The 13,143-nt window shown below is 38.8% G+C and overlaps 1 protein-coding gene across 1 annotated transcript; it reads right to left on the bottom strand.

Annotated features, from left to right (window-relative positions):
- Positions 1-580: 580 nt before the first annotated feature.
- On the bottom strand, positions 581-12,085 carry chrna6 (cholinergic receptor, nicotinic, alpha 6). The gene is made up of 7 exons (XM_044347504.1): positions 11,950-12,085; positions 10,834-10,878; positions 8,185-8,294; positions 7,113-7,320; positions 5,559-6,170; positions 4,198-4,470; positions 581-2,750 (listed from the first exon to the last, which is right to left on the bottom strand). Exons 2-7 carry the CDS (start codon positions 10,858-10,860, stop codon positions 2,625-2,627), a joined length of 1,356 nt encoding a protein of 451 aa, XP_044203439.1. The 5' UTR covers positions 10,861-10,878; positions 11,950-12,085; the 3' UTR covers positions 581-2,624.
- Between the last annotated feature and the right edge of the window lie 1,058 nt (positions 12,086-13,143).

The following is a 13,143-nucleotide window of genomic DNA, read 5'->3' as shown; positions in this document are numbered from 1 at the left end:
AGACAAAAGCAATTAGTGTAACCTTAAATAAATACAGTTTTCTGTTATTCACTGTGCCTATTTAAGAATTACGAACTCATTACCAACAGCTGACGCTGTCACTGCAACTTATCAAAGCAATGTTTCACTCTGCTAATGACCGGCTGCCTTAATGATGAGTCATGACCACATTCACACAGTCAGCTCTTTCCATATATATTCAAGGGATTTCATATTTCAAACACTGTATTTTACACACATATGCTACAGCTGCAGGATCGACCCACTGACAGATAAATGTGATTATGTGGCAATGTCATGTACAATGATGCATTTTATCTGAACACTAAAATTACTTCTGAACAGCACTAAAATGTCTGAATTTTAATTAGATGCTGCAACCAGAGGCTTAATTATACCGCTTGTGGCTGATATTTTGTGCACAAGAGCAACAAAAATATCAAAGCAATCCTCCTGTGTAAGTGTGCACGTGTGTGTGTGTGCATATAAAATGCTTGTGTATGCTGTCCTTCACAAGAAAGTTATTGATTTTTTTGTCATTGACTTGAAAAGCTAAACACAGCAAATATTATTCACTTTATTTGAAGAAATATTGCATTTATTTTAAGTTCAAAACAGTCAGACAAAAGAAAGGCAAAGATAATTTTTTACAAACATGTTTGCTCCTTTCAGCATGAGCTGTGTGTTTCTGATACATCAAAACATAATAGATATAAGCAAAAATGAAAGGGGTGGATGAAATTAAAGAAAGTGAACAGTATTTGTAGTCAGTGCTGTAATCTGAGGACAATATATTTGTCATCAAAGCAATCAAAATTTCTGTCATGCTTGTTTCTTGCATTGCATGTTTGCTCTCAATACTAAACTTAATCAAAAGTGACAAGAAAACAAAAAGGTGAAATTAATAGCCATGGAATTGGATGATAGAATCCGCTCATGAATTAATAAATGTAATGCTATTTCAGGAGCAACTAATCAAGTACCGTTTAATCCAATATTTACCGGGCCAACCAATTACCTAGTGGAACATTAATCAGAAAGAACATTTATAAACACATGGATTCTAATTACAAAAGAGGAACAGCCTGCCCTTATTTGTTAAAAGCACTGTCAAGTGCACCAGAAATCTGAACTCTAATTAGAAATGACACAAAAAAGCAGCGATGGCAATTGGCTCTGAGAGCGAGCAGCTGGATGAATCAGACTGGGGATTGGGTATGACAGTCATTAGTCAGCTCAAGGGAGAGGGGGGGTGGTTGAGTTACATGGCTACTGCAGGGATGAGTTCAGTATGGTGGACAGTTTGTCTACTGGACCTGGGAAATTCCCAGTTCAGTAACCAGGCTGCTGTAACTCCACTGTTTTGTAGTCTCTACATGATCCCAGCCAAGTTTTGATATACCTCTTTCAAACTATGCAGGAATCAACTTTGCCCTGCAAAGCCGAAAACAAAGTAACTACATATTTCATCAAAACTCAGTTGAGACCTAATTCTAACTTTTTGACATATGTTTTCATTTTGTGGTCATTTTGTTTTATTTTTTGTCATATAAAAACTATATGGATGGATATGGCGATTATATAATCACCATGAAAACACAAATGTAAAATTTGCAGTAACTGCAAAAGGGGGTAAGAACCCAAACCACAGTAACTGCACTTTGGCTGTGTAGTTATTGCATTCTGGCTTTATCGCTGCCCAGGCTGCAGTAACTGCTTAGGTAAACCCTGGACTCTACAATACACTGTTGCACTTACTCCATTCTCTGCCACAGAGAGACAGTCAACTAGCTTACACAGCTAAAATAAGATAGCTACACCAAGTCAAAGCTAACTGGTGAGATACTGGCTAGCATTATCTAAAGCTAAAACTAAATCTAGTTATTGATTCTCCCTAGCTGTTACCTGTAACTGAAAACTGTACATTTTAATGGACTGAAATCTTGGTAATTCAGTGAATTATTCCACGTAACTAAATGAGGCAGTAACTGAATTTAATCACGATAAAAAATAAAGGCCCAGCTAAAATCCTGCTAAAGCTAACTATCTTAACTATCTTAGCAGAGTAGCAGAAACCACCAGCTCTAATGGAATTCATGCAGTTAGATGTGGTTAAGGTACCGTTAAATCACTGTATTGAATTATTTTTTTTATATTGATTTCAATGTAAATAGAATATTAAAAGTAGACAGGCAGACACCAAGCAAAACAGAGATATACATTTAATTCCTGTGAACTACTGTATGAACTGTAAACAATAGAAGTAAAGTTTATTTTCTTAAACTAATTAAAATGGACAGTAAATCTGAAAGTACAAACTTTGTAGATGCATTTTTAGGTATACTGTAGGTTCTATGGTTATGATTTTTGGGGTAAAATATACAGCCTTAAAAGACATAAAATTAAGGCATTACAACCTTTGTATCTGTTTTGCAGTTCAAACACTTTTTTCTCTCAACTTCACTGTTTTTGTTACTGCACTCTGCAAAAGACAAAACCAGCACACCAAATAGTTCTTCAGGACTCAAAAGTCTGTCTTCTAATGGGCCAACTGAGAACTGTGAGTTAGTCACTTGTTGAAAATGGTCAACACAGGGTAGCAGTGAACCCTGATTGATTAGCGGTTATGAGACGAAGCCACAAAGCGGCTGGAGGAAGAGGCCCAAGGTTCCCAGGACGCACACGGTCACAAATACCCAAAGGAAGATTCTATCAATCACCATGGCAACGTATTTCCAGTCATCCTCCACCTGTGAGCGAGGGAGGGGGCAAAACAAAAATTGTGACAAGACAGAAGAAAGTGTCAGTGGTGACAAATGAAGATGAAAAGTGGAGGTGAGGAGAGGTGTACAGTGAGAGGAAAACAGGTGAGTATAAGGATCTCAGAGGGTGGGAGGTTGTGGGAGTCAGTGGGGTGAGGTGAGGATTACATAGCAAGGATGGAAAGAAGGAAAGACACGAAGAAAGAAGAGGAGAGAAAAAAGTTGAACATATCTTGTAAGCCAACAAAAATTGATATATAATTTAGACAGGAGAAAATTACAATGATAATCACATTCAAACCACAGCATCACAAGAAGCGACAGACGTTTTGACAAATCTGATTGAGCCACGAGTTTTGCATATCAAAGGCTTCTTCTCACCTTTGGGAGATTTCACCCACTGTATTTATAACTGACAGAGAAGGAAGGGAGAGCTCTCTACACAAATCTAAAATTATTTGGTTCTAACTTACACTATTGTCAACTTCTGGAGGCAGTTAGGATCTACAGCAATGCTGCCCAGAATCGCAGCATAGCTCTCCAAGGCCAACACTGCATATGTTTTTGCATAAATGCATTATGCATAGATAATGCTTGGTGTGTTTTTGCTTTCCATAAGAAGCTGCCAGTTTATATGGAGTTTCAAAACACTGGAATATTGTTTTTCCTGTGTGACTTGATTCTGAGGTTGAAGCACTCCATTTGGGTTTACAAGTTGCAGGTCCCTCATATAGGCCTTTTTCATGAAAACATTTGATATGTTACAGTAGAAAAACCAAATGTGTACATTTTAAAACTAATGTCTGAACTGAATCTAGCTGCTTCAGTTTCAGTGTTCTGCTATTGTGCATGCTGCCTCACTGTCATGGCTTACTGAGATGAATGGAGCCATTGTAACGTTATTAGTAACACCTGTGCTTTCCCTGCAATGACAAGTAAAAATGTCTGCTGTGAAAAAGACCTATTATCTGACTGCTTGTGTTTCTTGCCCCATCTGACTTCTTTTTAGTGAAGTCACCACATTCTTATATCTCAACAATTTCCTTGGTGATTATAGTGTTATTATTACTGATAGGAATGACTGCCCAAAATTATGAAAATAAGACCCAAGCTGTAATAAGATAATGATCCTTTAAGATGTTGCTGGAAGTCTGTGGCTGGGTGGAGCTTGACGGCCGTCAGAGAGAACTGTTTCATAGCATGATGCTTTTTGCCTAAAGCTAGAAAACAAAGTCTAGCAGTGTCAGAGGGTGTCCTTCCTCCAGACACCACCTTCTAGCGATTTTTTTTTTCAATCAATCACCGAGTGTCTGCTAGCAATCTTCATACTTCTGTTCTCCATGATTAAAATTGACAACTTGGTATTTTTGATTGAAGTTCAAATATAAGGTAAATGATATGAAAATGATAGGAAATAAATATAAGAATGACTCACCTCTTTGGCCTTGTTGCGGCTCCTCATGTTTTCAGCTATGTACTTGACGCTTTCAATGGCCTGTTTGATCTCTGGTGACACCACAGAAAAGGCCACCACTGTATTGATGCTCTGTGGACTTAGCTGACGTGTCACCTTCCCCGTATCTGTTGTTTCTGGGGTTTCATTACTATGCTGGCAGGGGCAAGGGCATTTCTTCCCGGTGCAGCCCTCCATGGGTGATAGTTTACTGTCCCCAAACTCCAGACAGTTGAGGGAACCTCCTCCGACCTGCTGGAGATCACAACAAGAGATTGGATTCAGTTTGTGATTCATTTTAAAGTAAAATATTTGGGTCTCTGGGATACATCTCTGGGATCCTGGCAGTGCAAAACTTTCTTTACAGTGTTTTGGAGAGTAAAACATTCAAGCAGTGCTTCCTCGGAGCTCTTGGTGTTGATCATAAAGGACTTGAATCATACCATATATACTGTGCATATATTGTGTGTGAAAACATTGTTGAAATCAATAGTAGAGAAAAGTTTTTGGTGGATTAACCTGTCAATACTTGCAGGAAGACAGAAGCACAGCAAGGGCTTATAGCATAGAAGAGTAGATGAAGATGGAAGAGACTGTATATGATCTGACAAGCCAGCTATCAAATGGTTAGAAACACTCAGTTTTTTGGTGGATTCAATTCAAAGAACACTTCTCAGAAAGGGGAATACATTTTATATGCTTTAATATGTTTTGACTATTAGGTAACAATTCAGATTCTTCCCTCAACTGTTCTTCCATGCTATACATCTAAGAGATAAAAGAGATGGTGGTTCTCTGTCTGATAGCTGAAACACACTTGATTGATTAGCTTTTAGATGGTATATTGGCTTGTCTTTTAGAACTCACCGTAACATTGAGACACAGCAGGAATCACCCAACCACGAAGAAGAACATCTTGCTTTTTTTTAAGAGGGAATTAAGTAAAAACTATACTATACTAGTCAAAGCCTGCCTCTTTGCTATCATTAATTGAGGCACACCACAACTGACAAGCTTTGGAAGTACAGTAAACATTTGTTTAGGACTTTAGGACAAGGTGTAGGAGTTAAACTTGACTTGGGATAATTTGGTCTAGACCTAGGGCTTGACTCAGGACTTAATGCCCAAGACGTACTTGTGACTTGCAAAATAATGACTTTATCCAACCTCTGCTAGGACTGTACCCTTCTTTTTTCAACGGGACATTCTACATAATTTAAATAAATAAGTCATCCGCGAAGATTTCTGTGTTGATTGAACAGGTCCAGAGGTGACATAAGCGACAGAACCTTGCTCAAGTGGTCAACAAGAGGACTAGATGTTGTGGGATGGGGAACCCTTACCTGCATTAAACTATTCTTCCTCTTCTTCCCTCCTTTCCCTCCTCCGCCTCCTCCTCCCCCTCCAGCTCCTCCTGCCTCCCCACTGCTGTCCAACCCCCCAGCCTTGCTGTCTTCATCAATCGGTCTCCGCATCAACATAATTCTTGGCAGCACTTTGAGAAACACAGAGCGCACCCAACCCGGCATTGTGTGGGTCATTGGCGTGCGGTAGTGTACATTCAGCACGAACACGGTGATGACAATGCTGAGTGTGACAAAGATCATGGTGAAGAGCAGGTACTCTCCAATCAGCGGGATGACCAGCGATGTCGAGGGGATGGTCTCGGTGATAACGAGCAGGAACACAGTGAGGGAGAGCAGGACGGAGATACAGAGCGTGACCTTCTCTCCACAGTCAGACGGGAGATAGAAAACCAGCACTGTGAGGAAAGAGATGAGGAGGCAGGGGATGATGAGGTTGATGGTGTAGAAGAGCGGCAGGCGCCGGATATAGAAGGAGTAGGTGATATCTGGGTATATCTCCTCACAGCAGTTGTACTTGATATCATGCTTGTAGCCCGGAGCGTCAATGATTTCCCACTCGCCACTCTCCCAGAAGTCTTTCAGGTTCACCTACATGATGGATATAAATCTTAAGTCAAAGTCATGTAATGATTTGACACAACTTATCTTTCTTCATAGGGTCCTGTCAATCAATACGATACATATAAGGGTCATGGTTTCAGTTTTTTACAGTTTTTTTCTCTGATAAATATGAATAATGTATGAAGGTGCAAATCAACTTAAAACCTGGATTTTATGCCCACATGTGTTATGTGCACACTGATCACTGTATTTTACAGTAAATAGAATGAGTAAGAATGATGTTTTACAGTAAGGAAATCAATGGAAAATGGGGAGAAAATGCAAATGCAGCCACTGATTATGCCACTAAAAAAACTGGCTGGTGGTGTTTTGTGTTCTAATTTTACTTTCATTTGGATTCATATTTCATACTTTATATATTTTAAATGTATATTTAAACAGGTACTCCAGTGATGTAGTATTGCACAGATTAATGATTAGAATTGAAGCAGCAAACTCTAATATCCTGACATTTAACTGTACATATTTGTCAAGCTTCAAAAAGGCTAGGTCCTACAATTCCCATACTGCAACTCAATAGTGTCCTAAATGTCCTCGTTTTGCCCCCAGTTTATGACACAGGTTTTTTGTCAAATAGTTGATGTCTCAGTTATTTATTTTAAAGTAACCCTTATGACACCACCATGTCATCATCAGGGTTATTTCAGGCCTTGAAAGCTCCCTACAGAGCTACATAATCCAACTGTGCTCTCAGTCTGAGTGGTGCTCACCATGACAAGTAAAATGACCTTTATGTGTAAAATCGATGGCGTGCCCCTATATATAAAAAAAAAACAAAAACAAAAATAATTATCCCTAAATACATGTAGTATCAGCTGGATGAGTGTAAACAATAAAATAAAATAAAAAATGAATGAGATAATGTAGCTGATAGTTACACCAGACTTAAACACAGTCACAAAAACTGACCTTAGACCCAATAAGTACCAGGTCAATCTTGGCTTTGTCATAAGTCCAAGAGCCGAACTTCATGGAGCAGTTCTGATAGTCGAAGGGGAAGTAGGTGATGTCCATGGGGCAGGAGGATTTGAAAATGGCTGGAGGAACCCAGGTGATGGTACCATCAAACTTAAGCAGAGCCTTGGTCTTATCCTCCACCAGGAAATCACCTACAGCACTGTATATGAGGCGTGTGTGTGTGAATAATCAAGCAGAAGTATTCCCATGACAATGAGGCGATATGATACAAACATATGTGGGTTTTGAATAAGACACAAAGGTTTGAAGAAGGCAGAGACGTTAAACAATGAGGGACAAAGGCGAGGAGAAAATGAAAGTGAGAAACACAAGAGAGGGGAGAAGATAAAAAGGTGAGGTTATGAAGGGAAAGAGCATTAGGATTAAAGGACAGAGGAAAATGAAGGCTGCATTATGTCTTATTATGAAGTATATAATTGCTTTTGATTAACATTATGAGACACTATTGTAAGTAGAAAGAAAAAATGCGTCCACAATTATGTGAACTGAAATTGAGTGAATAGAGCACAGCACAAGCCCATTGTCTACGGAACAATAGACAATCCATCAGCATATTTCTGTGTTATTTCAGTATATTTCATCTGTTGCACAGTGTGACAGCTGGGATGTTCACATGACAAGTTTTAATTTTTGGCCAGTTAGGGGCAGTGAACAAACAGTAAACACAATATTGATGTATTCACCTAATAAGGTTGATATGTCAAACATGTTAGCAAACACTTGCCTATTTACACATTTTCGTCATTTGAAGTCGAGCTCCTGGTGAAATTCGATAGTTATTCTCCTTTTATCTCAGTTTTGGTCTCCCCCAACTCTTAAGAGAAATATCAGGCTCATTAGCCATTAAATTTTGCACTAAATGTTCACCACTTTAACACTATCTTGGCAAGTTGAACAAACAAACAATGCTGTCGTTTTTCTGGTGAAAAGTCTCTAATAATGTTTGTTGTAATGGTGATTAAGCTAATTATACTGATAACGGTAATGATGGTGACAGGCTCACTTGTTGTAGAGCACAATGTCAGGTCTCCAGATCTTGTTTGATGGAACTCGAATGAACTCAATTCCATCAAACTCAGCCGGCATCCATCGCAGCTTGTAGTCATTCCAAATCTGAAAGATAAGAGGAGACAACCGCTGTGAATAGACTGGGAGTCAACCATCTGTTTTGTGTTTTGCATTGTGCACTGCAGAGAGTATTAGTCACTGGAGACACCCCCCTTCATGGGAATATTTTGAATTACATATTCAAATACATATACAAATAATAACATTTACTACAATAGTCACATCTGTATACAGAGCAGTTCAGTGAAAAGGGTAGTATATGAGTAAATAGCTCACTGACAGAAAGGATGAATGTGTTCACTTGCTATTCTATCAACATACCTGCGGGTAACATTTCATGAGCCATAGATCCATTAGTCTTGGCTATATTTGCATGTCATTCAAGATGAATTCATTCATTAGCAAGGTGGATTAATACCCACACGACCTGGGAGCAGTTTAATTAACCACTTCATGCTACACTGGCTTTTCCATTTATCTACCCAGGGAGTTTACAATATGATTGGCTGGAGATGTAATTCCTGATAGGAAGAGCTTAGCTTATTGTTTACAAAATACCAGTGATTCTACATTTACCCTCTATCTTCTATTTAATTCAATGACATTCCAGGAATGAGAAAATCACACAGTTCTTAAAAATATGCAGGAATATTTGATTTGTTTTTGTTTTATGCAGTATAACAATTGTGGACAGAATGCTGAACAGCTAGCTAGGCAATCAACACCCCCACCACCCACCCCTCATAATCAACTAGTAGCTCATACTTTAATTAATTGTGACAGTGGTTGCCTAACAACCTTTCATTTAATAACTCCTCATTCAAAAATAGAGAATGCCCAGAATAGCAGGATGCAGGCTTGTGTTATATTAGCCTTAAATGTGGAAATAGCTATATAATAATAATAATAATAATAATAATAATAATAATAATAATAATAATAGTAATAATAATAATAATAATAATAATAATAATAATAATAATAATAATAATAATAATAATAATAATAATAATAATAATAATGTTACTTCTTCTAATTAGTGTATTCTTCCATTTGCATTGTTCCATTAAACAGATATTAATGTTTGGATCACATACATCTATGTATGTGATGTAAACATCTATGGATACGCCATCTTAAATTCTATATACCTTTTTTGCCTTTTTATGCTTGCTTTTATATTGGGGAGAAATTTTCTTAAGTCAAGGTGAAGGCTCAAAGAAAATATTAATAACAGTGGGGATGGTCTTATCGTTTAGTACAACATAAGGTTCAGCTCCCCTCCCCACTCCAATAATTTTTGTACAGTCCCTTAGTGTACCTAATCTGTAGTGACTGGCTTATGATGGATAAAAGAAGCAATAAAATGAGAAATAAATGAAAAAGGAGGGAGTCACACTGAAATGGACAAAAGAGGATACAGGATAAAGAGTGGAGATAGAAAGAGATGGAAAAAAAGAACATATTCTTCAGAGGTTAAAGCAAGGAGACAGGGAAATGATTCTTGAATTCTGCCTCTGTTGCGAGCACTTTTTAGTCTATAAATTTACAGTTTAAGTTCTCTTATCCCTCACATAAAAGTAGTCAGTTGAACTTGCTTGTTTTTTGTGTTTTTTTGTGTTTTTTTGAAGTATAAAGTGAACAAATTTGGAATACAGTTACAGAAGGAATCCTCTGCAGAGTTGCTGCAGAACAGATGCAAAAATTCATCAAGGGGAGTGGGGGGAGGAGGCTTTCTAAAATGGCTTCCACTGTAAATCCACTGGCTGCAATTCAGAGTGTTTATCAGTGACTGTGGTGTTGACACAGCTTCTCATTAGTGACGCCCTGTTATAAATAAACAGCCCAGCTTTTACAAATAACAAATAAGGTCGGACCATACAGACCTGTCAATGTATTTTAATTGGAGAGCTCAGAAATCACAGCATCATCTTATCCACCATTGAATCACATCAGCATCCAACAGCTGTTTGGCAACAATTAGACACTGATTTAAATAATGACAATGTTTATAATGTTTATAGCAAGTTTTTGAATGGAAATACAAATTGAGAACAGGGAAACTGAAGGGGAAATAAGGTATCAGAAAGGTAGCACTTCCGAAGACAGAGACAAAATGTGTTTGGGGGGATATCTGGCTGTGTGAGGTCAGGAGTTCAGGGTCTTGGCTATAGATCTGCTGAGAGGCAGAGTGTGACTAACCATAATGCTAACATTGATCACCAACTGATTGCATTCAAGTGTCTTTGTGGGATCTCCTTGTTTTCTTGTTCACTTTGTTGCCCCTCTTTTCATCTTGTTGTGTTTAACATTTCAGTGATGTATGACACACACACACACACACACACACACACACACACACACACACACACACACACACACACACACACACACACACACACACAGGGAGCATGAAACATAGATTGTGGCAAATGATATTGATGTCTGCTTAGTATGTATAGATACAATATGTGCTTATAGGCCTATACATGACCCCTCCTCATTCTCATTTACCTCTGTCTATGTGGGGTTAGGTCAGTAAAAGTGTATGCGTGTGTATGTGTGTGTGTGTGTGTGTACTTACATGTCTGAGCCATAAATTTGTTTCCATTATCTGATTCACCTCATCCTGCAGAGAGGCAGAGAAGAAAGACATCTTATTAGGCAGCAGAAATATGTCATTATGTGCATGTTTGCATGGTGTGTGTGTGTGTGTGTGTGTGTGTGTGTGTGTGTGTGTGTGTGTGTGTGTGTGTGTGTGTGTGTGTGTGTGTATGGGTGAGAGAGAGAATATTCTATATGTAGTGTTAAAAGAAGATAGAAAAAACTAAGCCCTGAATAAAAATCCACAACATTTTTGAAAGAAATTAATCCCTGAAATCTTTGTCCTCTATAGAGCTGGATGATTGACAGAAAAGATCGACTGTGAGTGAGTTAATAATAGATGGAAAGGTTACAGATGTCTCTCCCTCTTAACCTCTCTCTGTGACCCTGATTCAGATTTCATTTGCAGTCCTGTGATTCCCAGAATTCCAAATGAACCACATACATAGATGCATCAGCCACATGTATACAAGCAGACACATGAGAAAATACTGTATGTGTACAGTCACACACATGGTGACGCATTCAGTCAGAGCACGTACGCCCACATGTGCACATCCGCACACTCACCTTTAGAGTAATCTCACCTTGCCGAGCAAGCAGATATAGCTACGTATCAGTTGAGTCTGAAAAAGGCTCCTGCAGGCAATTTTCTCTTAATCTGAGGATTTCCATTCTGATTTGAAAACCTCTTTCACCAGGGGATGTGCGGCACCCCGTCCCCATCATCCCCCCACCCGCGTCAAACTTAACATTGCCAAAGCAACACAGCAGTGTATAACAACACTGTGTGACATTTTGGGAACCCGTGAAATTGAACAGACTAAATAAAGACTTTTTGCTTTCACTTTTCTCGTTCCGCTGCTTATCTTTCGCCTTTTCTGTTTCAAAGGTTGGGAATATGATCAAGATGCTCATTGGAAGACATCTTACAGTTCACACAGACTCAAACATACTGTTGAGAGGATGCCTTAAATGAAACTGCATTTTGGATGCATTGTCAACACACACATGAATCAAGGCACACAGAACTGTATGAAAAGAAGGTGCAAAGGTGCTTAAATGTCTTCAATTCTTGTGCGTGTGTAAAGCTTACAACTTTGACCAGCTGTGAGATGGAGACCTCAAACTCCACTGTGACAGGGTCGGAGACGTTCTCCACTGGTCTGATGAACTGGTTATATCTTCTGAACAGCTTTCTGAACAGCCGGTCCTCTGCCTTGGATGAGAAGCAGTCTGAAGGCACAAAGAGGAGCAGAAAGATTGATCAGTGACTGGATAAGTGAATGTGAATGGAAAGAGAGGAAGAGATGAAAAGTGGCTTTAGAAAAAAGTGCAACAAATTCAGCTGAAATCTAACTGTGTCTTAGATTCTGAAAGGCTAACACTGGCGGTGCTAATCAATCACACCCACAGTCCTTCAAGTCAATTTTAAACAAATCAAGTCATGCTACGAATAACGAAGCGAGAGAAAAACTGGGAGACATCATCTTCCATCATCATCCAATTTTGATGCTGCATCTTTGAGTTTGTGGAATCAATGTTTTATGATATTTGATGAATCATCTATTAAAAAGTCTCTTTAGAGCGTAGCTTCTCTGCTCAGATGATCGGACTTAAAAGTCTGCTTTCAACAAATCTTTGGTATGAGTTTTCTGTGTGGCAGAGTAGCATTAAACACTGAAGTAAAGAAGCAGAACAGCCATGTTTAGTCTGAACAGTTTAGGATTATGGCATATATTCTGTTTTCTTTTTCTCTGCAGGAACATTGGTCCTCATACATTAAAATTCTGTTACTGCTGTGATAGAGAATATGAAAAAGGGAGGAAAAAGCTCATTACTTTATTCAGGACACGGATGCCCCACACTGACCTTTCACCTTGGCCTGACTGACACGCCAGCTTTCATTCTCTCTGCCTCAATATATATCAATTTAGTTCAGTTACCCATGAGACATTTTTCATTACCTCCTGATTCCAAACTCATCACCTGGCTTATAGACCTTCTGTCTTTACAGACCGACACCCACTTTAAGGATTTCCCTCACCATTCACCACCACATTGTTCTCTCGGCTATTACAACTACATGTTTCACTATTAAAGAAACCAAGCCTTAACCTTATTGATCCAACACCAGCCTCTATGACAAATTCCAAAAGCACTGAAACCACAGTAGCCAGGGTGACCATTTCCTTCTTGAGCTCAGTGCAGCTCTTCAACCCTGCTGTTCACAGCATGTTATCACATTGCCAACAGAGCCATATTGGAATCCAGTGTGCATTATTGGCAT

This window comes from Thunnus albacares, chromosome 3 (assembly GCF_914725855.1).
Source record: "Thunnus albacares chromosome 3, fThuAlb1.1, whole genome shotgun sequence".
Lineage (NCBI taxonomy): Eukaryota > Metazoa > Chordata > Actinopteri > Scombriformes > Scombridae > Thunnus > Thunnus albacares.
Note: the sequence above shows the minus strand (reverse complement) of the source record. Positions and strands in the feature narration are given on the sequence as shown.